Raw genomic sequence first — 24,891 nt, 5'->3', positions numbered from 1 at the left:
AGCTCTTCTACTCAGCCGGACCACAGTGCTCCGATGGAACTGGCGTGGTGTATTATTCGGAATTCCAATTGCCGCTTTGCCCTAAAGCGTTCACCTCAAATCGCGGGCACTCCATGTCACGAGGATTATCGATATTTTTTCCACCGATAGAAAACATCGGAACACAAATCCGTATTATTCATTCAATCCAAAAAAGAAAGGAAAAGTATATGCAGTTCGTAATCTTATTCAATAATACTTTTTCTAATGAAGCTTTCCGTGTGCTTTTTTAAGCCTCTCACAAACTCCGAGCAATGATCAAAACAAAAACAAAAACAAACCCATCGAAAGAGTGTGTATATACTGGTTGCGCCTGCCCCAAGGCCACGTGCAATTCTAGAATATAAAATGCCATGGCTTCGCTTTGGATGTACGATCAAGTCGTCAACATTTCAACGTTTATACGTATACTATAATAATAATTTCAAGACCGGCGTTGGATACAATCCCACTCATACTATAAACACGTTAGACCAGTCATCCATACAGCAAAATAAAACTCACAACTCGTCCGGCTTCGTCACCGGTATACACCGTAGTTGGAAGCGGCAGAATGCAGCTGATACCTGCCACGACATTCGCCCCGGTGTCTTTGCTATGGTCCACATGATGAAGTTGTCGAATCAAATCCAGATCAAACCGTCCATTTCGGACGACTTTGCTCCAAACCTAACAACCCCCACCCCCAAATCGTCAGCAAGATTTCGGATTTGTGACCTCCGTTTATATGTCATCAAAAAAAAAAAAGACTCACGTTGACAAGTCCTCTCTTATGGCCCGTGAAGAGGAGTTCTCTTTCTAGCCACTCGTTGCCGGCCCCCTCGTAAAATGCACACGACACAATACCGTCGTCGCTCGTTTCGCATATATCCTGGTCAAGGAGAAGAGCACCATTCAAGGAATATAATGTGATGCGCCTGCCCCGACAGACCATAATGGTTCCCGTCATATCGTTGATCCGAGCACACTGCTGGGATATTAGCAATATATCACACATGATAAGCAGGGGTTACATACCTCTACAGGTCCCTCCGCAGGGAGTTGTCGTACAAAACATCGTCGATTGAGGTCCCATAGCATAATCTGCCCATCTAATGAGGCGGACAAAAGGGTACTGAATGACCGAGATGCAGCAAGCACCGAGACGGGAGATCGATGGCCAAACAGGCATGCTTGAGGCGATAGCTCCATCGATCGGTTATTAGAGATGAACGACCATACCGATACAATGCAGTCAGATCCAGCCGTAACGAGTGTTTGCGAGTCCGCAAAAAGCGCACTAGACAATTGGCCGACGTGTAAGTGTTCAAAGTGACCAAGAAGCTGTTATTCAAATTGTGAGCATTTACCAGGGATCGATATAGCCGGAGACGACATAATGGGAGGGAAAAATACCTTCTTGCTATCTGCCGCATAGAATCGGACACTGCCATCGGAAAATCCCCATTCCAGGTATTTGTCGTAGCTTGGAGGAACGTTCAGCCGAAAGGCAGCTGTACAGAGTAGACGGTCCTGTCTCATACATAGAGAGGAAACTCTCTCTTGGATATCTATAGAAATGTTAGTGCCTCAATACCACTGCATATTGACATAAATAAATTACCCAGTAAAGAAAGTGGAACCCTTGTCAGAGACTCGGCTAGAGTATCAAGTCGACTCTCCTTGCGATTGGAATCGTCACGGCGTGGATGAGGTCGCGGGAAGACCTGATGGGGCGTTTGCCCAAAGTTGTGGATAATTCCAATCGTAGCTAGCCGTTCTACCGGATCTTCGATGTTGTCAAGATCTCTTGCTCCTTGGTACGAAAGGTGATGAAAGACGTTGGCTGCCTCGATCGCAGCTTCGCCCTTTTGTTTAAACCCAAAGACAAGATCAATCCATTCGTGTAGATGTTCTGTCACATAAGGGCTTTCCAATGCCTCTCTATGCTTGGTTATAAAGACCTTTGGGTCACCTTTCGCCCATGGAGGCAGCTCCACGGAATCGATAGCTTTACTCATATTCTGCCGGAGTCCAAAGTCGTATTTATTCGAATTGACCATAAATTCTGGAAGATAAAAGAACTCCGGAATGAGCTCGCGAACGTCAGACATGTTGCCCCGCGAAGCGGACTCCCATGCCTTGCCTACTGAATAGAAAAGCCGGTCTGCGTGGTCAAAAGTGCCTCCTTGGAGTAGTAGGTATGATTTGACAAAGGGCTGTAAACGAATCAAGTAGGAACTGACTATCATCGCAGATGAATAATGCGTTCCATAGTGGAATGCCGGGGCGTTTTCGTCGCCCATTTCTGCAAAAGATTTGTACCGCTCGCGGAATTCAGATTCTCTCTCAAAAGTCTGACAGCCCATTGGTTTAGTCAAATCACGGAAAGTCCGGGGGTTGTCGAGGTCTAACTCCTCGCTTGTGTAATCTGCGAGGACCCACGGGAAAACAGGGTACTGTGTCAGGTCATTGAAGGTTCTACCAGCCAGAGTATTGACCAGCATCAAGTAGTGGAAATTCGATATTTCTCCTTTGACCCATTTCCGAGTTGCTGGGTTCAATGACGATTGCCCAAATACACTAGCAAATTTAGACCCAAAGGATTGGGGTGCGTCGTCTTGAACTCTCAACGTCTCAAATCTCCAAATGTCTTCTGGCCGTGTCAGACTTATGTTGCCCCCGATTGCCGGTGCATGTGCACATAATTGATTGTATAGTTCATCACGAGCGCGCGACGATATCAGCGTCAAGAGGTAGCTGCGGCCATCCGTAAAGAACATTTCAAGAGCGACATCGCGGAACAGGAATCGTCGTTTTGAGACACTGATAAGGTCGAGCCATTTCCAGCTCCGAGTCTCGTGCTCGCGAGATTTCCGCTCATCAGATTCACGGCCGGCAATCATGCGCACAAACGGGTCTCGTTCTTCGGGAGGAGCTTGCCAGACATTGACGATTTCACCGTCTGTACGTTGGAAGAAGTTGTCCAAAATATAGACAAAGTTCTTTCCAAGTATCAAGAGGCCCTCGCAAGCTTCTAAACCCATGATGCGGGACATGTTGCAAACACTCTTGACCTGGTCTCCCCGTTGCAAACTTCGCATGACTTTGCGGTTCTTGTCCTCGTAATCGTCGATATCGACACGAGGGTCGTCAATCATTTCAAAGCTGTCTTCAAGAGAACCTCTATCTTCGCCGTCGCCTCCCACTGCCCCCATTTCCACAGGTTCTTCCACGAGGTCGTTCGCCATGGGAGCGCCGCTTATTGTTTCGCTATCAGCGGTAGCTCGTAAAGAAGAGTTGACCTTGGGGGCTGGAGGCTCGGACGCTTTCCGCTTCGGTTGATAATCTTGCCGTTCAGTCGACTCATCTGGGATAACACGCAGCCTCATTCGGCTACGTCCCTCAGTCTGGTCTAGACGCCATCGAACTTCCTCATGTTTTTCAAGTAAGCCTCCGAAACGATACAAGTCGGCTGTTAATTGAGAAAGGTGCGACCACATGAACGAATAATTGTCATGTTGATCCTGCAAAAGTCTTTGATGCTTCAAAAATTCCGAGGCATATATGTTGGATGTCCAGTGGTCAAACGTTGTGCCATGTTTGCGGTTCAGTTCCTCGTCCAAGTTTTCCTCCTGGATCCACAACTTGAGTCTCTCCTTTCGTTTTGCTATGCGAGTGCGGTTTGATTCCTCAGTCTTGTGATTTTCCTCGGTAACGAAGTTGTCCCAGAATTTCGTGATGCTGCCGAAGAAGAACGCGTCTAGATCTTCGCGTTGTTCATCAATCCAGTTCAAGAAGGCTTCGTCATCCATTCCGACTAACTCCTCAAATCCATTGCTAAGTCGATGTTGGAGTGAAGCAGGGGCGTGGTTCAGGATAGATGCAGTCTCTAATGGCTTTTGAACGAGGACAATCCGCCAGAGCGTAATAGCAGCCAGCCTGACCTCCTGTTTATTAGAAAGCAGCTTTGTATAGAGCAAGTAGTAAAACAACTTCCTATACTCGGTCTCCGAGTCTCCAGAAGCTAGAATAATGGTCTGCCAATAACCGAGGCGATTCAAAAAGGATAAAGAGTCCAGCTCGTCGACATCGGATAGTTTGAGCATGATAACTTTGAATAAAACTGAGCGTATGTTACTGATAGCTTGGTTGCACAGTCGAATAATTTTCAGGCTAGAAATTTCAGGGCGTGAGAGGTACTCGAGAACAAACCCGGCCAAGTCAACAGTGGAGCTGGCCCCATTAAGAAACCATCCTTCAAACAGCGACTCGGACACGTGTGTCATGAAACGTCCCAAGTTGGTCAATACTCGAGCTTCTTGGAGTAAGTTCTCGTTTATCGAGAAAGTTGCTTGTAGTTCTGCTAGCACACTTCGAAGAATCCACGACATGAAATACATTTGGTGATCTGCAGGACCTGGGGGGCTCTTGAGGAACAAACCAAGACCCGTGAAGTCTTTCCGCTCTATGATCTGATCGAGAAAGACTCTTAGAACAAGGCCGAGAATTTCCAAAACCAGGCTATTGCTTTCAAGCGACTCATCAATCTCAAGATTTGGAGTCGAGAGCCGATGCAATTGAGCCGAAGACGACGAATGCTGGGTTTTGTCCGATGAAATGAGCACAAAGGATGAAGAACGCCGCAGAGAACCATCATTTTTAGTCACCGAAGGTTCCGAGGGCGTCACTGTCGAGGTGTGTAAGACAGGTGCAGAAGCCATTGCAGGTCGATGCACGAGACTGTTGTGCTGAATACTGAACTTGCTGTCTCGAAACTGTGCTTCAATATCGGCGTTGATTGGCCCCGATCCTGCCACAGGAAATAAAACGCGTAGTAGTTGTTGCGCGTAGCTCGAAGTTGCCGCAAATTCTCGAAACTCTCGGGATTTGAGGTGCATTCCCGATAGAAACTTGACAGCATTCATAATTACACCCTGGTCCTTCTCTGACACTTTAGTGAACACTGTGTTATTCATGCCAGTCTCCAGCATGCCTATGATGACGGGAAGCACTTCGGGAAAGACAACTTTCACATAATTCTTCGAGATGAGCGTTTCTAAAAGTGACGAATGCTCGGTTGCTGCATCGAGATCTACTTCGGCCACGTCCAATCCGAACAAAAGTGTGAAGCAAAGTGGCCAAAGAGTAGCGATATTCCACCAGCGTTTAAGCCGTGATCCCATGATTGCATAACCCCCCGACTTATCTGCCAGTTTCTTGCTGTATCCCCCTCCATGGACAATTATTAGTCGTGCGAGAATCTTAGTCGCCACGATTACCACTTCAGGTTCATCTTCGCATATTAGGTATAACAACCACTACGATGGTGAGTTAGTAGGTTGTATTTAAAGGAGGTATATTCTGTGGTTCTTACTTTATTTGTCACGGCCCTAGCAAACTTCTTCAAAGTAACATAATCGCCCGCCGCGCACAGGTAGTCAGCATACATTCGGAGTAGCTCGAGGCCAATTTTCGATTTCGGCATGCTCTTCTTTGCAGATCGATCCGACGAATTAGAACTCTGCCGGGCGCGAGATTCAAAACGTATGCTCTTTTTCTTGTTCAGTTTCGGAACTTTTCCCTCGTGAAGTGCAAAGGTGATGAACAGCGACAATGATCGAAGAAGCTCTGCAGATATACAGCTCTCGAATAAGGAGCGAAAGGCGGGTATGAATAGATTTAGCGTCTCCTCACTAAAGTCTTCACCTTTTAGCGCATCAAGTAGCCTCTTGTTTACACCTGTGGCAAATTAGCCTCATCATACAGGAAGGAAGGAAAAGAGTGGACTCACGCATACGAGATAAGCGCTTGGCGTTGAAACGGCGATGTTGGCTTTCTGCTGCGAACGTCGTAAATTGGGAATAATACATTTGGAGAAGAGAAGGCTCTCCAAATCTCCATACGTCAAGGTCGACGAGCAGAATACGATAAGCGAGCGGATTCGTGATGATGGATTTGTTTGGTTCGTCATAATTGTATCCAACGAACGATAGGATGTGCCGTAAGAGCTCGATTGCTAGGGAAGACCGTTCTCTATTATCGGAGCAAACGGTCGATATTTTCAACGCGCCGCCAGCTTGACTACTTTGCGGAAATCCAAGCTTTTCTCGAAGGAGCAATGCAAGGATGCCGTAGCCATTTTCTCTTTCCATGGCCTCGCTATTTCTCCAGCTATCTTCAATGGCTTCGAACAATATTTGAACTGCAAGAATTGTGTTTTCCGGGGTAGTAGCGACTTGAAGCATATGCAAATGTACGGCCGCACACCCACCGATTCGCCAACTGGAATCGTCAAGGGCCTGAGGCACAGACACAACAGGATCGCCGGTCAAAATTGCCACGCCATGGGAGCGTGTTAAGGCGTCGTTTATAGATGGAATGGCACCATTGATAGCAATGGCGTTGCTTCCGGCTTTGATCATCTGTTGCAGATTCTTGGCTGCTTGTTTTGACAGTGATTTGACAAGCTGGGTTTCGTCCACAAAATTACTGTCGTCGTCATCCAGAATTGCGGTAGGAGATATGTTTAGTAACAAAGAGGACTCTTGTACTAGGCTGCTGGCCTTTTGACGTATGGCGGTCACAATATCCGAGTGCTCCTCTTTACCGGGATGGAGAGACTCGTTTCGTAAATTCAGTGCTGCAGAAGCACCATAGGTCTGGAACGAGCCCAAACAGTCTTGAAAATTACCATGGTAGCGTGGACCGAGATGATAGAATACAGACACCAGGTCATCACTAAAGGTGTCATCGAAAAGCATAGCATTAGCTAGAGACCACCTCGATGTGCAGACCCCCTTGCCGAGCCTGACAGCCAGGTCTTGAGGCGTGCCCAGGAAAGCTTGCACACGAGGATGCTTGGTCGTGGACCGGGCAAGTGGTGTGTTTGGGTAATCGATTTTTAACTGTTCTACAAATTCACCGTCCACGAAAAGCGAAGCGCGAGGGCTGGAGCCTGGCCGAGGCTTTCGATGGATCAGACATATATGGTACCATCGGCCTGGCTCGAACGTGGCTGTCTTGAAACGAACACTTGGTCGTTCTCCACTGATAGAGGTCTGCAAAATGAAGTGGCGGCTATCTTTTTCGATATAGGCAAGCACAAAACAAATCTGCTTGGCATCAAAGGCGCCGAATATGGTGGTGTGGGATTGAGGGTCAAACCGGTCAAACCGGGCCCACACTGATAATGTATATCCAGAAGAAGAGACTGGCGGAAATGGCCGACCCAATGTAGATATTTCAATGGATGAGAAACCGTGAGACGACAGGTCGAATTCGATATCAGGGGGAGCTTTGGAAGCTTGGACAGCATGCAGCAAGAAGCGGGAGACGTCGGCAGAGTCACAAGCCTTCTGGTACAAATATGTCGCGTCGTCAAGCTTGTTGATACCTTGGGCAGCAAGAAGAGCGGCAAGTTCCCGGTATAGTATTCTTTCATTCAGCGACAACTTGTCATCGAAAAGCATGGGCAGAACGGACGAGAACATGCCGGTGGAATGAAGGGTAATCATGTTTTGCCGTGAATTCGAAGCCAATCGGTAAAGACATGCGGGGATGGCCAGTCTTTGAACGGTAGAAGTGGTGCTGCGTGATATTTGATAGATCCATGTTCGCAAAAAAGGGCCAATAAACTCGTGCAGCTCGACTGTTTCCGCAGGCCCCAGCATCTTATCAACACCGGAACGAACATTTTCAATGGCGGTAGAGTCGGACTTTGGGGCATATTTGGCGCTCAGCACGGTGAAAAAGTCACTGGCCGTCTCCTGGTTGAGAGCGGCGGCAAGAACAGCGCCATACAGCTGCTCGGTTCGGAACCCGCCATCATCGAATTTGTCCACAAAGAGTTTCAATGTCTCCTCGATCACTGCTGAACCGCCTGAATCGATCTTCTTTGCAAAGTACCGTCTATTCCCAGGATGGTCCTTTAGGCATTCGGAGAGAACGGACAAGACGTCTTTGAAAAGGGTCAACAGGTTGTTGATGATATCGGTCGACTGGGTTTTCGGGTCGTATAGCCGCGCTAGATGGCGGGCAAGATGCAGCACGGTCTGGAAAGCGCCGAGGTTGCGAAAAGCATCTTTCGACTCGCGGGGTCTTTCCGAGTCGATCAGCGAGTGACGTAGTCGTAAAACGTGCTCGATGGATGCCAGGGCGGCATTGGTATCAAAGGGGTCACGGTCACAGGTTTCTCGCAGGGATTGGATGACCGGAGTCAATTCGGCAAGAGCTCGTTCGGGCGTGGTGGACGACGAAGGGGACGGGGAACGTCGCTGGGCGGGGGTGCCGGTCATTGTGCCGCCCAGAACTTCGCTGCGGTTTTTCGAATCGATGGCACCATCAAGATCAAGAGCCAGGCCGACACCCCTAGATCTCTGGCCGACCAAGCCTCAGCGGGAGGGGAGAGGCTGTCAATCAGGCTGATCGGATCATTTGCCTGGTGGTGACGAGACAATTTCGATGTGGGTCGCGGGCGTGGAGGTTCGCCTGGTATGCAGACGGATTAGGGCATGAAGCGTCTGGGCGAACGTGTAATAGAGCCGCACGAAAGCAAGGAGGCCGAGATCAAGCAGGGCAGGACAGACGGACTCTTCCTGCAAGACGTTGCACGCGCGCGAGCTGGACAATGGAGATTCAGCTCTGACTCTGACAGCGGGCCATTCGTCCTGTGACGCAAGTGGGTCAGGGCAGGCACGCGTCACGTGACTGCTTGCTGCGCGATAAGGCGATAAGCTATCGGGGCCCACTGCAGGTCAGCCGACGACGAGGCACGCGAGCACGATCGGCAGAAGAACAATTGGCATGGTCTCAATCATAATATTTGAATGGCCTCCGTAATGGTCGCAATCATGAGGATGGACAATACTACGGACAGGACGGGGAACTGGGCAACGGTGGAGGGTGCAGCCGATGATGTAATGGCCCGGCTATCAATATCAACCCGTTATCGCAACAGCCAAGCTTATCTGAGCTGACTGCAGGGGCGTTATTGCAATAGGATCGATCATCATACACCGTCCACCTCGAATTAATCAGCCTATAATTAGCCTCGCAGCTTGACGGAGCTCAGCTCAGCCTGCACGCATCACCATCAAACCTAATTAATATTAGTATTGTTGCCATGGAATGGATGATAGTAACTACAGTACTTGTTGGGAGAGCTAGCGGTCACGGGATATGGCTGTGAGTCACGCTGCTCCTTCCCCATACTAGTTAGTACGTAGTGGACTAACCAGCAGCTACGCAGTCGCAGCTCGTCCGACACAGACCTATGCTTCCATGCCCTCCTCGATCACAGGGCAGACACTGTCCTACCCAGCAAGAACCCGCCATTCCCACCGTGGTTGTGCAGTGTTGTTCATGGCAACCTTGAAGTCGTGATCAGGTCAGTTGCTGCGGGCCCCACTCGCCGGCCGCCGATTGGCCGGCCCCGACCAAGTCACGCCTCACCCGGCCCAGCGCGCTAAGCCGTGATCGGAGTTGCGCCATCGGCTGCGGCCAGTGGTCAGGCTCGCCCAGCCCCCCGCCCGGCCGCTGCCTGCCTGCCTCGCAATCGCGTTATCTGCCGCCTACTTGAACTGCTCTCTCCCTCGCTCTTCCTCTCTCCCTCGTCATCATCATCCTCTTCCTGCTATTCCCATCTCCCACTCACTCACTCGCACGCTCACACCCTCATCTGTCTTGTTTCCATCTCATTCTTTTTTCACTGTTTTCTACCCCCGTCGTCACCATGAAAGGCATCTTCGGCCTTTCGCTGCTGCCGCTGCTGGCCGTTGCGTCACCGATCATCCCCAGCTCCATCCACAACGGAGCCGCTCCCATCCTCTCCTCCTCCAACGCCGAGGAAATCCCAGACTCGTATATCATTGTTTTCAAGAACCATGTAGACTCGGCCTCGGCTGCCGCTCACCAGACCTGGGTGCAGGACATCCACATGCAGCACAATGAGCTCCGAAAGCGTTCCTTCCCTTTCACCGGAGGCCTCTTCCAGGGTCTCAAGAACTCCTTTGACATTGCCGGTTCCTTGCTGGGATACACTGGCCACTTCGATGAAAACGTGATCGACGCCATCCGTCGCCATCCTGATGTGAGTTTTCTGTTGCTTATCGTCGCCCTGGTTAAAGAGAGCCATCTGCTGACCAACCCGACCCGGAACAGGTCGAATACATCGAGAAAGACTCGCTTGTCCACACCATGGAAGACCCCTCGGTAGAGAAGAATGCTCCCTGGGGTCTGGCTCGTATCTCTCACCGGGACTCGTTGAGCTTCGGAACCTTCAACAAGTACCTCTATGCTGCTGAAGGCGGTGAGGGTGTCGATGTTTACGTCATCGACACCGGCACCAACACCGACCACGTTGACTTTGAGGGCCGCGCTTCCTGGGGCAAGACTATCCCTGCCGGTGATGCCGATGAAGATGGCAACGGACACGGCACCCACTGCTCTGGAACCATTGCTGGCAAGAAGTATGGTGTCGCCAAGAAGGCCAACGTCTACGCTGTCAAGGTTCTGCGCTCCAACGGCTCCGGCTCCATGTCCGATGTCGTCACCGGTGTTGAGTGGGCTGCTACCCAGCACATCAAGAAGGTCAAGGATGCCAAGGCTGGAAAGGCCAAGGGCTTCAAGGGCAGCGCTGCCAACATGAGTCTTGGTGGCGGCAAGTCGGTCACTCTTGACAAGGCTGTTAACGCTGCCGTGGATGCTGGTATCCACTTTGCCGTCGCTGCTGGTAACGACAACGCCGACTCCTGCAACTATTCTCCTGCTGCCGCCGAGAAGGCCGTCACCGTCGGTGCCTCCACCTTGGCTGACGAGCGTGCTTACTTCTCCAACTACGGCAAGTGCAATGACATCTTTGCCCCTGGCCTGAACATTCTGTCCACCTGGATCGGCAGCAAGTACGCCGTTAACACCATCTCTGGTACCTCGATGGCTTCTCCTCACGTTGCCGGTCTTTTGGCCTACTACCTCTCCCTCCAACCCGCCAGCGACTCCGCTTTTGCCGTTGCTGAGATCACCCCCAAGAAGCTGAAGGAGAGCTTGATCTCTGTTGGCACTCAAGGTGCTCTGACCGATGTTCCTTCCGACACTACCAACGTAAGTTGATTAACCCTCGAGATTGCAATAACATATTCTAATTTTGTGCCCAGATTCTCGCCTGGAACGGTGCCGGAAGCAACAACTTCACCGAGATCATCGCCAAGGGTGGCTACAAGGTCAAGAGTGTTGGCGAGCAGGTCGACGAGATGATCGTCAACGCTCAGGAAGTGATGAACGAGGAGCTTGGTGCCATCTACAGCCACATCAAAGACGCTGTTGTCGCCTAAATTATCGTTTGTTGACAGGTGTCTCCAATCATAGGACAGTTGCGTTTTAACTTGTCCTCTACATGCAACTGGTGCGAATTGGGTAACTGGTGATTTCTACACGGCGCAGGTCTACTTTTTTTGTCTTTCATGGGTCCTATCGCTTAACATGGTTTTACACTGTTTTCTATCTTGTCTCGTCATTGATATTATCTATATGTATGACCGAGGGTCTGTATTGTCCGCTATGCAGTCATACACCTCATTTCAAGAAACATATATACATCCAAATATACAAGTCATAGAGTTGACTAGAGTGTTTACAATACGTAAAAGAGATATGCGGCTGCCTCTACTGGGTCAGCACCGCTCTCTGCCACTTTAACATCATCTCATAATAAATCAAGCTTCGCTCCTGGATCAATGCCAAGCACTTACTGAGCATAATTTTACTAACTCGTTCAATGTTATTATTGAAATTCTAATTGATCTGATTGTCCTACTAATTCGACTTGTAAAGCTTACTAGATATCTTTGGTCGTCTGGATACGTCTTGCAAAAAGTATCGTCCTCAAAAGTGTTTGAACCGACTATACCTCTTTCCCTATCGACTGCAGTATTTCGAACTACGAGAATGGCGAGCGAGGTAGCAATCCCTAGTCGACTAAACAAGGCGTTTTCCAACCAACACCTTTGGTGCTTGGGCGGTCAGACCTTCGGTATATTCGGTCTTTCTTCGGGTTATTCCGGATTTAAAAATGAACATGGTATTTATAGCCAAAACTTGGTGTCCAAAATGATTTTCGATCATAAATTATGTTACTATCCTAAGTTCGCCAACAAGCATATCAATATCACCATCTTGTATAGTTTTGAAACTTCGTCAACATATTATAAAGGTGTGGAAATCACTGAAAAAATTAAGGCTATATTGAGCGAATCATGATTCCCCGTATTGGTGATGAAAATAAGTTTGATGAACCAATCATAATTACATTATTCCGTCGACTTCGCAGCAGCTTTCCTCGCAGCAATCTGTTTCTTCAGTTGTTCTTCCCTCTCTTCTAACATTTGCAAATGTTGCAAGCGCTCTCTTTGCGCCCGTACTTGTGCCATTTCCTCTTCTAGCTGCTGCAGGTCGTTTTGTTCAACGCTGGCAGACGTTTGCGCATTCAATTCCGTTTCCGGCTCCTTTTGCTGTGAACTTTGCTGTTCGGAATTATTGATATTCTCAGAGGGTTGAGCGTCATTGACAGCACTAGCTGGGTCCTTGGACGATAATGCTCTGCCGCCCTCAATTTCCGACTCTGTCTGGGTAGGAGAAGACTCAACTGCCTTTCGGGATATACTTGTCGAAGATGTCACTGAATATTGTCTATTCAACGACTCATTCTGTCTGTGTGGTGCGAGAGCCGCGGGAGGAGGGGGTCTAATAGCAGTAGATTTACCGCTTAATTCGTAGATGGGAACTGTTGTCCTAGGTTGATTCTGACTTTCGGGTGAGGGTAGTATAGATCCGCTATCTGCTTCATTCAGGGGATTCCCATCGGCTTCTGCCGGTGGCGGTCCTGCATCTGCTTCGACGCCGCCAAAAGGTACGGATTTCTTTGGATCTCCGCCATTGCTATCAAGCTGGTTATTATTTTTGGCTGCTTTCCGTCTGCGGTAAAACAAGAATATGCCTAGGACAAGTATAATAACAGCCACTGGGACAGCGATTCCTATTCCAGCTTTTGCACCCGTGGACAGACCGCCTGAGGATGATGACGACGAAGATGACGATGATGACTCGCCTGATCCGCTATTACCAGATGGGTTTGTATTAGTTGGTGCTGGCGTACTAGTAGGCGTTGTTGTGTCGGTATTTGTGCCAGTAGAGGTTGGTTTCGCGGAGCTAGTCGAGGTGATAAACACTGTTGCGGGATTCAATATGTAAGAAGTTGTCTGGGAGGAATAGGCAGGATCACTATAGCCAGGATCGGAATAGCCAGGATCAGTATAGACAGGATCAGTATAGCTCGCATCAGGATATGTTATGGGTAGGTCTGATTGTCGTCTGTGCAAATTTGCAAATTGATCCATATATTTTGGGAGGTGGACCTCGACGCCTAATAGTTCGCAAAAGTCAAGAATTCGCGACGGCGCATCTAATATTGTTTTCCGCGTTAGTGCTATATTTGAATAAAGAGCAGTAATTGTAATTTAGACGGCAAAATAATACTGACATCGTTGGTCCTCATTTTGCGGACACTGGGTAATGCAGAACTCGACTTGTTCATCTTCCGCTATCTCACCAATGGAACTGCAAATGCACTGAAAGTCGGAGTATGCGCAGCCACATTCGAGAGCTTGTGGGTAGATGCATTTTAGCTAGAATCGTAATAAAATCAGCCTCCAAGACACTTCTTGCTTATAGAAGAAGCGGAGATATGTACAGTGCACTGAGGGATGTTAGCAAACAAAAGCTCCGGCAGTCGCTCGTTCCGCGTCTGCTCCGTGACTGGGGCAACATGTTGTTTTCCAGATTGGAAATAGAGCACAAGGCCCGATATAAACTTGAGCATGGCCTGACTCGCGTCGTAGTCGTCGATGTTGGGTTAGAATAGCATCAGGAGAAAGTGAATGGAAGGAGTCTCGAAAACCACCCAGCCTAGTTCTAATGATAAGTGTGACCTTACGAGATGAACTTCTCGGAGAAGCTACCAATACGAGGAGTCTTGCTGCACGGCAGGATGGCCAAAACTCAAGCTCGTACGAGGCTGCATGCCCGGACTTTCAAGGGATATAATTGGTCGCTTACGGCTCTATCAACAGCACGCCATATGGTTTTCCCATTCTAAAATTGGCACTAACAGAGCTGGCCGGGCTAGATGCATGCTGGGAACAGCTAATTAGTAATTACTACTATGTAGTACAAGTATTAAGTAGGTTTCTCGTAAACACAAGGCTGTAAAATCTGTTACCCCGAGATTCGGCCTGTTGCGGCCATTAATTGCATTAGGATATTGCTTTTGCGGGTGCCGTGCATGTTTAATCAAATTAATCCCTGCTAGTATGGTTATTGTATGTGACTGTTGCATTGGAAACCGCAATAGAAGTTATTTTCTTTTTCTGGTGATGCGTTCCAATTTCATCCACTAATCCTTATTGTACTCCGTATTGGTACCATCGTATTACGCGAAAACCGATCTAGTGGACCAATTGGGAATTGCCACGTATTAGTATGAGGGGTTGAAAAGAAAACATCAAGAATGGCAATCAATCAAGCTTCATATATACAATATTATCTTGAGATCTATCCTATGATAGTTCCGCGCTGGCTCCAAAAAGGGAGTTTGAGCCAATCATAGGCGGCAACGCATTTGTCACTATGTACACATCAAGTAGTTATTAGGATGTCTCCTCTCCCTAAATATTGTGTTTGGTTTCTTTTAAAAGGCAACTCAGTGAAGAAATAAAATGACAAAATGACTTAATACTCCGTGACTTTCATCCGGAAGAACAATATTTTTGTTCAGCTCCAGGACGAAGAGACTAGAGTTTCTCCCTTTCTAGTGGCTAGTTAATGACTACTTGAAGCAGAATCAAATATTACAGGCTATCCAAGTTAGTGGCTTTTCTTATCCGTGTAAGGTCTATCAAATTTCCAAAACCGAGCTAGAGAAATGTTTCTCTGGATTCAATTGCTGTTATTTCCATACATTCTGAAGGAAACAACTAACTGAAACTACACAAACTAAATTGATGACTAAAATTATCTTTCGTACAGCTTCTTTGTTACTCTCACTTAAAAAACCCTTAAACCACTCTTGCCGTTGCCTCCAAATCCTCAAGGACACACCATCTAGAATCTCCAACTTTCCGTTTGGTAGGCGAGCTCTGTATTTCTCTGCCTGCTGTAATGGCGAGATTTGATTCTCACGTCTAACTACGATCAGAGTCGGCATCCGCAGTGTCTCGACAGGCGATTTAGCATGCGCAATGCATCCTTTTGCGTACCCTTCCGGATGTGTAGATACAGGGAACTGTCGTACCGCAGAGAATGATAGGGTTCTAGACGACCGAGTCAGCGCAGAGATAACTGCAGCCTTATCCGGCCTTATAAGCTTCAAGTTATGGCTACATGTAATATTTTGTTTTCTAAAGGAGATATCACTACCAGCACTGTTAGTATAAATTAGGTGAATAACTTTTTAAAACGCCAAACTGATTTTAAAACACGATTTATATGTCAATTAACCTATTCTCGCGCTAAATACAGAAAATTAACTAGTCCTCTAGTTAGTTGGTTATAATTCAACCTCGATTTATACCATGCGTAATTACACTCGTCTGATAAAACACGCTAAACCCTCTTGAGCTGGAAAGCTATCCGCAACTGCAGCTTAGCGCGGACAACCACCGTCGCAAGTCCATCTTCTATCTCGAATCGAGAAGACCAATAATATAAACGATGATGTGGTTTCAGACGGCGGTTGTGCTCCTCGCATCCTGCGCAACCAAGTCGCTGGCCATTTTCGCCGACGAAGTCAACCATCTCGATTTCCACCATGCTCTCGTCGGAGTGCCCTCCCTACAGTCCACGTTCTTCCACCGACCGTCTTCGACATCGAATGCGTCGTTATTATACACGATATCAGAGAATTTGATTGTTGGTGCCATTAACCCGAAAGACGGTGCGGTTGTCTGGAGACAGGACCTGGCTCGATGGGCTGGCAGCAGCAGTGCTGAAGGTTTCCTTCGTGCTAGTGACGGCGAGTCAACGGTTTTCAGCGCCGCTGGTGAGAATGTGGTGGCATGGAGTGCAACAGACGGGAAATTGGCTTGGGATTCGAAACTGAATGGAGAAGCTGTGAAAGATCTAGAGTTGCTTGAACTTGAAGATGGTCGTACAACAAACAATGAGATCCGGGATGTGCTTGCACTTTATGGAGGAAAACAAGGACTTCTCCGACGACTGGACGGATCAACTGGTGAGGTTAAGTGGGAATACAAGGACGACAGGTACAGCTTTTTTGTTTTTAACCCATCACACTTTTATGCGTTTGGCTGATGAAAACAGTGGGGATACTCCATTCCAGGTTTCTTCGTCGGCCACAGAGGTGTTCTACATTTCCCTTCAATCGGCTTTACTCAAAGGCCACAAGATCAAAGTAACAGCTCTGGATTCGCAGACTGGCCGTCAGACCCGGAATTATATTCTGAGCTCCGAAGGCGAAGTCTCTACCCCCGAATCGATCCTTTTCGTTGGCACCAACACCGCCTCACCGTTCGTCGCATGGGCAGATAAATCCAACAAGGCTTTGAAGATTAACATCCTCGGCTCGAAACAGGTACACACTCTGAACATTGAAAACGCCAAGGGCGATGAAATCCGCAAGATCACAGTACATGGACCCGAAGGCCTAAACACCCTTCCACACTTTCTGGTTGACTACGAAACGGACTCGGAGTCGTGGGCTGAAGTCTACCATATCGATTTGAAATCCTCGTCGATTTCAAAGGCTTACCAACTGCCACGACTAGCCGGAAAGTCTGTCTTCGCAGTCAGCCGCAAAGCTGCAAACGTCTTCTTCACTCGAGTCACTGAAATCGAGGTATCTGTTGTTTCGTCAGCCTCTCACGGAATTCTCGGCAGGTGGCCATTCAATAAGCCCAGCAATGAAAACATCAGGAACGCTCTCGCAGAAGTCGTCAGCAAAGGAGACTCGGTAGCCGTGCGATTTGCATATGTGCTGGATTCAGGTGACTTGCACCTGAACAGGAACGGCAAGGCCGAATGGACCAGATACGAATCCCTTTCTGGGGCTGTTGCCGCAGCCTGGGCTGAGCCTACCAGCAGCGAAGAACTAGTTCATGAGCTCGAATTAGAAGGCCATGAGGATATTCTCGCTGCTTACATCCACCGTGTGAAGCGTCATGCGAGGGATCTTCAGCATTTACCTAAATGGCTGCAGGAACTGCCAAAGCGTATCCTCACCAGCTTCATCTCGGCCGAGGTTACCAATCTGGACAGCTTTGGTCTCCGTAAGCTGGTGCTAGTAGCGACAAAGCGTGGACGAGTCATCGCAATCGACACCGGGAACCACGGTGCTGTTTCCTGGAACACAAAGGTCACAGACACGGCAGACTGGAAGGTCAAAGGAATAAAGACCGAATCTGGAATTGCCACCGTCTATTCCGAAGATGGAAACTCTGTGGATCTCAACGTGACATCTGGAGAAATTGTGACCCAGAAAACAAGTGAATCGAAAGCCCGCTCTGTTACTTTTGTTCCGGATGAAACTGGCACAAAATCCGTTACTATCCCTATAGCCCAAGACGGAACACCACTCGAACCTCTCCACAACCCAGGTTATCTTGTCACCTTGAGTGATGATGGTCGAGTTCTTGGGTGGGCTGCCGGGGACAACAAGGCTCCTGTGTGGCAGTTCTTGCCATCTCAAGGAGAGCGAGTCATCCACGCGACTTCACGCCCTTCACATGATCCCGTCGCGTCCATTGGTAAAGTTTTGGGCAACCGTTCAGTGCTCTATAAATATTTGAACTCAAATCTTGCTCTCGTCACTTCAGTGGGACAAACCTCTGCTACATTTTACCTCCTCGATGCCGTCTCCGGTACAATCCTCTATTCCAGCAAGCACGAAGGGGTGGACACTACCCAACCAATTACCTCTGCCATCTCGGAGAATTGGGTTGCCTGCTCGTTCTGGGCCGATTTGACCGAAGCATCCGAATCCAAGGGCTATCAGCTCGTTGTATCTGAACTCTACGAGTCCCCGGTCCCTAACGATCGTGGGCCACTGGACTCTGCAACAAATTACTCGAGCATCGCCGGGCCAAACACTTTGTCAAGACCATACGTAGTATCTCAGTCGTTCGTCATTCCCGAGCCGATTTCACACATGGCCGTGACCCAGTCCCGGCAAGGAATCACCGTTCGTCAACTCATTTGCACCCTGCCCTCTTCGAATGCCATAATCGGTATCCCGCGAAATGTCCTTGACCCCCGTCGACCTGTTGGACGGGATGCCACTGCCGGAGAAATGGAGGAGGGTCTCTTCAGATATAGCCCCTACCTCGAATTTGACGGCCGGTGGTATCTAACTCATTCTCGCGATGTCGCAGACATTCAAAAAGTCATTTCGTCGCCCACGTTGTTGGAAAGTACAAGCTTGATCTTCGCTTTTGGAGGCGACATATTCGGTACGCGAGCGACACCCAGTCAGGCCTTTGATATTCTCGGAAGCAGCTTTTCAAAGTTGCAACTTTTGGCCACTGTGGTTGCACTTGCTGTTGGCGTGTGGTTTTTGGGACCGATGGTATGTTCTTCAACGTTTGAATGGTATGATGTTAAACTAACTTTTTTTCCCCTCTAGGTCCGAAAGAAACAAATCAATCTATTATGGAAGAGGTAGTGTGTTCTATAGACAGACTTCACTTTTATAATGTAAATTATTTTTTTACTGGCCCTAATGCTAAAAGATGAACAACTGGTCATTTTATTTAACGTACACTCTCAACGTACATGTACCTAACAACAGAAATGTGTTGAATGGTCATGAAAATATTAATCAATCCAGCTTAATTTTCGAAACAGATCTTATTTGCCGTTGCAATAGCCTGCCTTTCCCCCTCGCTCATACTCTCCGAGACTTCCCATTTCAGCGAGCCCAAGCCCATTGCACGCTGGCCCTCGGGAGACACCGAGGACCAATCCACAGCCCCCTTAAACCCAGTCTCGCCGGGACCCCCAGCACCTGGGAAATCCCAAGGCGGCGAGTACTGCAACGCGGCCTCGCGCTGTTTCAAGAGATAGTCAACGTTCATATCGCACAGCGGAGTAGCAGGGATATAAAGCACGCTCGAATCGCCAGCGCCGTTGTGCTCCTTATCGACCGAGTGTAGGGAATCGCAATGCCACGCTACATAGTCTCCGGGCTCAACACGCGGTACTGGGACCATGGTTGTCAGGAGATCCAAATGCGGGTGCGTTACTGGGTTGTACTCTTGACACGCCCCCGGCACTGACCCGGGGAATGTAACGTCCATGTTTGGCAGAGACGACTCAAGGTCAAAAAACGGGCGAAGCATCGTGTATGCTGTACTGTGCGTAATCATCGGGCAGACATGCAGGGTCCCCTCCCCGGGCCCCGTGTCGGACATGGCAAGCCAACCCTGGAAAAGCCGTAGCATGGAGCACGCCCCGGCGCCATTGTACATGTCCATTTTAGCTTTTACTCGGTGTTTGGCGTCAAACGCGTCGTATTCTTCCCATTTTCCCTGGAATATTTTGGTGTAGACGCTTGCATACTCTGGGTCTTCCCAGCGCTCGAGAGACCCGCCGTCTACATGGGGGCCCAGGGTGAATTTGGAGTCTCCGGGCTGTCTGATTCTCAATCTATCCGCATATGTGAGCGGATTCGTCACAGATAGGCGTGTGTCTGGGTCGGAGGAATGCCATAGTTGTTGCAAAAAGCCCTGTGTTTTCAGCACGTTGGGGTGTGCTCTGGCTTCCGTTTGGGCCGGGGCCCAGTACAGTTCATAGACAGCTGGCGAGTCGGCAGGAAATGCTTTCACTTTTTCCTTGTTGGCAGCAATGTACCCTTTCGTCCTGGCTTTCCATTCTAACGCTGTGTCTCGGGGCACGACGTTGCGAATCACCACGGAGCCGCGGTGTTTGATATCGGCCAAGGTTTGTGCTGACATCTTGCCAGCAACAAGATCAGAATATGAAACCGAGGGAATTATCTAAAATCAACATTAATAATGGATACAAAATTGAAAAAAAAAGGAACAAAAGGGGAGTATACATCACTACCAAGTTCCCGAATCTTCTCCACTTCCTCTTTCAAACTCGGAAGCAATCTGTCCCAGCTTTCCTTTAGAGCAGCTTCATTTTTTTGAAACAGCTCCTGCTTGAGATCCTTGAATCGAGGCGGGAGCGGTTCTGGCTTGTAGTCTGGACGAAGACTTGGGAAAACCGAGGAGATATCTCCAGCGGCTTTTGTCAAGGACGACGATGACGTCGCGGCCGCGGTCGTGGTCGTTGCCATGTTCCGTACGAGGCTGTTGGAAAGAATCTTTGACATTTATTTTTTGAAGATAGAGGCAAATAAAAGCAGAAGCTGAGAATTGTACTAGCTTTACATCTTGATAAGTTGGCAAGTGAATCAAATGATATTTATACTCGCTGTGTCTGACGGGCATGTCGCATTATTGCCTATTCGGGTTAGACACCCTTCCGAAAGAAGAAGATGTCCCGACGACCTCTGGACCCCGGAAAGATCTCTTGACCAAACAATGGAATATTGTCGGCGTTACCTGTTTTTTCCATTCTTTTCAGCTGGATTAAAGGCGACTGGAAATATTCATGACCCCCGCAAGCTAGGATTTCCCCGTAATCCGAGTGAAGTATTGGAGTGCTATTCCTCCCCGCTCGGATAACTTGCCGTAGCCGGATCTCCCCGCGTTTCGGTCTAGTTTCCCAACCACGAGGGAGCAAAGAACAAAGCTCGGTCGGAGGGTAAAAGCGACCTTCCCTGTGGTCTATAAAAGATCCGGGTCGAGCCCCGTTCCTGCAATTGTCTCCTCAGCTTTCTCACAACCTCTCATCATGTCGGTCACCCAGTCGGTCCAAGGCAAAACCGCCATTGTTACTGGTGCAGGCTCAGGTAAGTTAACCTAGCTCTGCGTTGTCGCCAAAAAAAAAGAAAAATTACATCCAGCTTACTTTTTTTTTTCCCCACCTCGTCAAAGGAATTAACCTGGCGTTTGCCACGTTACTGCTTGAAAATGGCTGCAATGTTCTCATTGCAGATCTTGCCCTGCGCCCCGAGGCCAAAGTCGTAGTAGACAAGTATTCAAGTCGTTCAGGCTCGGCCAGAGCTGTTTTTCAGAAAACCAATGTTATCGACTGGAAACAGCTGGAGGAGATGTTTACGGTTGCAGAGAGGGAGTTTGGAGAAGTCGACATCGTCTGTCCTGGTGCGGGAGTGTATGAAGAGGTGCGTTTTTGTCGCGGCTACCTACGCAAGGGTTAGGTCGAATTTCTAATAACGCTTATAGCACTGGAGCAACTTTTGGCGACCACCTGGAGCACCAGAGAGTCGAGACGCGCCGTTGGGAGGCCGGTACGCCCTGCTGGACATCAACTTGACGCATCCAATCCGAGTCACTCAACTGGCCATTTCACATTTCCTGCGCCACCGGAAAAATAATTCTGGCCGCAAGCATATCGTCCACATCTCCAGCATAGCTGGCCAGGGCAAATCCATGGCCGCCCCCATCTACGTCGCCACGAAGCACGGCATCAACGGTCTCGTGCGATCTCTGGATGACTTGGACGATAAATTTGGTATCCGGGTGACGGCCGTGGCACCCGGTGTGATCAAGACGCCGCTCTGGCTGGAGCATCCCGAGAAATTGAAGATGATCAGGGAAGGAAAAGACGAATGGGTCACTGCTGAGGAGGTTGGCGAGGTCATGCTTGCTCTGGTTCAGCAGGACGAAGTCAGCAGTATCATCGGGGACAAGCACAGGCAAGGCACGCTGTATCGCGTGCAGGGCGGTACTATCCTCGAAGTGTCCAAGACTGTCCGCGAAGTGAATGCCTTTAATGACCCTGGCCCTGCCGGCCGCGCTGGCAATACGGTCGCTGACTCGGCCGTGTTGATAAATGAGATATATGACCTGCTGTCTCAGCCTAACTGGGGCAAGGCGAAGCTATGACTGGGTACAGGTGTAGGAGATGCGAAATCGAGTCTATGCATTGTTAATAGCGTAATGTTAGGACATTGGACATTGGACATTGGACAATTTAAACATTTAAACATTTAAACATAATCAATGACATGTGGACCATTTAATGAGTGCCCGGATAGTGTTGACTCAACGTTCAAAGATCTTATTTAGCAGTTCACAAATCTAGACCCAGACAAGCGATTTACGGCGCATCAGACATTGGCACCCTCATCAATTGATAGTTTCAAGATTGGTATACAACAGATCCGTAAATAATGAAGAGCGCTTATACATGGGGAACTATTATTCCACATCCGCCTTGGCGTCGTTGTAAGGGGGTTTCCAATAGAAGATGAGATTACATTTATCACATATAGAATGCGTAAACCTGCGCCTTCTACTAAGATAGGAAGTGGGTCTAACCGCACCGGGAACGCCCAGCGATTCCGCCGACTCCGCCTCACCGCGAACTTGCCTTAACATCATCCTCTCTCATCGCTGCATAGTTGGCCTCCATCTCGCTCTTTCGTGCTGCCAACCCCCGCCCTCAACGGCAGACTTTCGGCAGTTGTGTTTTTCTGCCCTTGATTTTGTATTGGTATTATGTCCAAGGTTTTTCCTGCCGCTTTTTTGTCTAGGTGACGTTTCAGCCGCACACATGACAATGGACGGCGAGGTGGTCGCCGCTGGCTCGATAGCGGCTGGCGCTTATAGAGGTCGAAGGTATTCCTCGATATTTATGTTTTCGGAGTGTCGCAATGCTGATTTACCTAATCTCTAGACGCCGAGGAAAGCGAGATGTGTTTCAAGGATCGGCCAGCTGGATAAGCAGCGTGATAAACCTGGTCAATACGAGTGAGTGGCATCAGCCTTGAACATTGGGTGGTCATCGGATTCTAATTACTAATTACAATAATTTAGTCGTCGGTGCCGGTGTCCTTGCCATGCCCCTTGCCATCGCACATATGGGAATCGTACTTGGAGTACTGGTGGTTATTTGGTCAGGAATCGCTGCGGGTTTTGGACTGTATCTGCAGTCACGATGTGCACAGTACCTAGATCGGGGTTCTGCGTCGTTTTTCGCCCTCTCCCAGATTACATACCCGAATGCAGCTGTCTTTTTTGATGCCGCGATTGCGATTAAATGTTTCGGCGTTGGCGTGAGCTATCTTATTATTATCGGGGACCTAATGCCCGGTGTCGTTGAGGGCTTTGTCGGCGGGGTGCCAGAGAGCGAGTTTCTCCTCGACCGGCGCTTTTGGATAACTGCGTTTATGTGAGTATGCCTTGAGAGAATATTTTGAATCTTGCGGCCGCTGACCCGACTGAAGGCTTATCATCATCCCCCTGTCTTTCCTCCGTCGGCTTGACTCGCTCAAATATACCAGTGTCGTCGCTTTGATCTCGATTGGATATCTAGTGATATTGGTCGTTTATCACTTCGGAAAGGGGGATACCATGGCCGATCGTGGCCCTATTCGCATTATCCAATGGGCCGGCATTGCTCCCGCACTCAGCAGTTTTCCAGTCATTGTGTTCGCTTATACGTGCCACCAAAACGTATGTTCTCTCCTCACGAATATTCTGGGGTATTACTAACAGTCCTAGATGTTTTCTATTTTGAACGAGATCAACGACAACAGTCATTTTCAGACGACCAGCGTGGTGTTCGCTAGCATTGGAGGCGCCGCTTCGATATACATTCTTGTCGCCATTACGGGTTATCTATCTTTTGGAAACAACATCGGGGGAAATATTATCGGATTGTACCCAACATCCGTTTCAGCTACAATCGGCCGGGCTGCAATCGTCGTTCTAGTCATGTTTTCCTATCCTTTACAGGTTCACCCCTGCCGCGCATCTATCGATGCGGTATTGAAATGGCGCCCTGCGCCAAGAGCATCTAATGGCAATGATGTCTCGCCTCATCGGTTTCCTCTTCTTCCTCGCGCCAACCGCGGGCCTGAGCCTATAGGTGATGTTCGGTTTGCGGCCATCACCACTGGGATCATCGTTCTCAGCTTCATCACTGCCATGACGGTGTCATCTCTGGAAGCTGTTCTGTCATATGTCGGGAGCACCGGTAGTACCAGCATCAGCTTCATCCTCCCTGGACTATTTTACTACAAAATCTCCTCCCCCGAGTCCGCCGCCCACCAACAACTCATGAAAGAAGATGACGAGGCAGACGACGATGCCCTCTCCGATGACGGTGTTCCCGGTGACGATCACCAAAGCCTGCTCAGCGGGAGCGGCCTCCTCTCATCCAGCGGTATCCTGGGAGGCACTCGCCACTGGCGCAAGAGCCTACTCCGCCGACTGAGTCTTGCTTTGACTGTATATGGTATTGTGGTGATGGTAGTTTGCCTTGGCATGAACATTTTCTTCCACGTATCCAAAGAATCATAGGGTATTTGACTAATTTTTTTATTTTTATTTTACACTTTCTTTCTTTCTTCTCTTTTTCGCTTTTTATTTGCGTCTTTCCCGAGCATTGCATGACGACGTTCCGTATCATGACGAATTATGTATATACTAATTCTTCTTTTCCCACCAATTCTCTTTTCAAGAGGAAATACTTTCCAAAGGGTGGAATGTTATTATTGTTATTAATAATTAATGAATTGGGACTGATTGACAGACCATTCAAGACATGTTTGCTTTTTAGTTTTGTTTTATGTGCTGAATGGACAAATGTTTGACCGTATAGAGAGAGAGATGCTTCGTATAAAGTTAGAACTAAACTGTTGATTACTATACTAATAGTCAGATTGCAAAACTTGCAACGAGAACGAGAAACACATAGGTATAAAAAAAACTA

General features: G+C 48.6%; 7 protein-coding genes across 7 annotated transcripts; 4 read left to right on the top strand and 3 right to left on the bottom strand.

Annotated features, from left to right (window-relative positions):
* Window positions 1-463: 463 nt before the first annotated feature.
* Window positions 464-8,315, bottom strand: TRUGW13939_10666 (uncharacterized protein; the record flags this gene model as incomplete). The annotated part of the gene is made up of 8 exons (XM_035493776.1): window positions 464-496; window positions 544-708; window positions 794-1,006; window positions 1,057-1,362; window positions 1,435-1,589; window positions 1,643-5,339; window positions 5,396-5,760; window positions 5,813-8,315. 8 exons carry the CDS (start codon window positions 8,313-8,315, stop codon window positions 464-466), a joined length of 7,437 nt encoding a protein of 2,478 aa, XP_035349669.1.
* A 1,436-nt stretch (window positions 8,316-9,751) lies between these two features.
* TRUGW13939_10665 (uncharacterized protein) lies at window positions 9,752-11,348 on the top strand (the record flags this gene model as incomplete). Its single annotated transcript, XM_035493775.1, has 3 exons — window positions 9,752-10,108; window positions 10,180-11,118; window positions 11,172-11,348. The coding sequence occupies 3 exons, from the start codon at window positions 9,752-9,754 to the stop codon at window positions 11,346-11,348; spliced, it is 1,473 nt and encodes a 490-aa protein (XP_035349668.1).
* Window positions 11,349-12,323: 975 nt separating this feature from the next.
* On the bottom strand, window positions 12,324-13,891 carry TRUGW13939_10664 (uncharacterized protein; the record flags this gene model as incomplete). The annotated part of the gene is made up of 3 exons (XM_035493774.1): window positions 12,324-13,474; window positions 13,553-13,697; window positions 13,763-13,891. 3 exons carry the CDS (start codon window positions 13,889-13,891, stop codon window positions 12,324-12,326), a joined length of 1,425 nt encoding a protein of 474 aa, XP_035349667.1.
* A 1,889-nt stretch (window positions 13,892-15,780) lies between these two features.
* On the top strand, window positions 15,781-18,745 carry TRUGW13939_10663 (uncharacterized protein; the record flags this gene model as incomplete). Its single annotated transcript, XM_035493773.1, has 3 exons — window positions 15,781-16,331; window positions 16,390-18,649; window positions 18,707-18,745. The coding sequence occupies 3 exons, from the start codon at window positions 15,781-15,783 to the stop codon at window positions 18,743-18,745; spliced, it is 2,850 nt and encodes a 949-aa protein (XP_035349666.1).
* A 166-nt stretch (window positions 18,746-18,911) lies between these two features.
* Window positions 18,912-20,419, bottom strand: TRUGW13939_10662 (uncharacterized protein; the record flags this gene model as incomplete). Its single annotated transcript, XM_035493772.1, has 2 exons — window positions 18,912-20,078; window positions 20,141-20,419. 2 exons carry the CDS (start codon window positions 20,417-20,419, stop codon window positions 18,912-18,914), a joined length of 1,446 nt encoding a protein of 481 aa, XP_035349665.1.
* A 524-nt stretch (window positions 20,420-20,943) lies between these two features.
* Window positions 20,944-22,058, top strand: TRUGW13939_10661 (uncharacterized protein; the record flags this gene model as incomplete). The annotated part of the gene is made up of 3 exons (XM_035493771.1): window positions 20,944-21,001; window positions 21,087-21,334; window positions 21,396-22,058. The coding sequence occupies 3 exons, from the start codon at window positions 20,944-20,946 to the stop codon at window positions 22,056-22,058; spliced, it is 969 nt and encodes a 322-aa protein (XP_035349664.1).
* Window positions 22,059-22,734: 676 nt separating this feature from the next.
* Window positions 22,735-24,479, top strand: TRUGW13939_10660 (uncharacterized protein; the record flags this gene model as incomplete). Its single annotated transcript, XM_035493770.1, has 5 exons — window positions 22,735-22,793; window positions 22,852-22,925; window positions 22,992-23,346; window positions 23,402-23,630; window positions 23,679-24,479. The coding sequence occupies 5 exons, from the start codon at window positions 22,735-22,737 to the stop codon at window positions 24,477-24,479; spliced, it is 1,518 nt and encodes a 505-aa protein (XP_035349663.1).
* Window positions 24,480-24,891: the final 412 nt, after the last annotated feature.

Source organism: Talaromyces rugulosus, chromosome VI (genome assembly GCF_013368755.1).
Source record: "Talaromyces rugulosus chromosome VI, complete sequence".
NCBI classification, from domain to species: Eukaryota; Fungi; Ascomycota; class Eurotiomycetes; order Eurotiales; family Trichocomaceae; genus Talaromyces; species Talaromyces rugulosus.
Note: the sequence above shows the minus strand (reverse complement) of the source record. Positions and strands in the feature narration are given on the sequence as shown.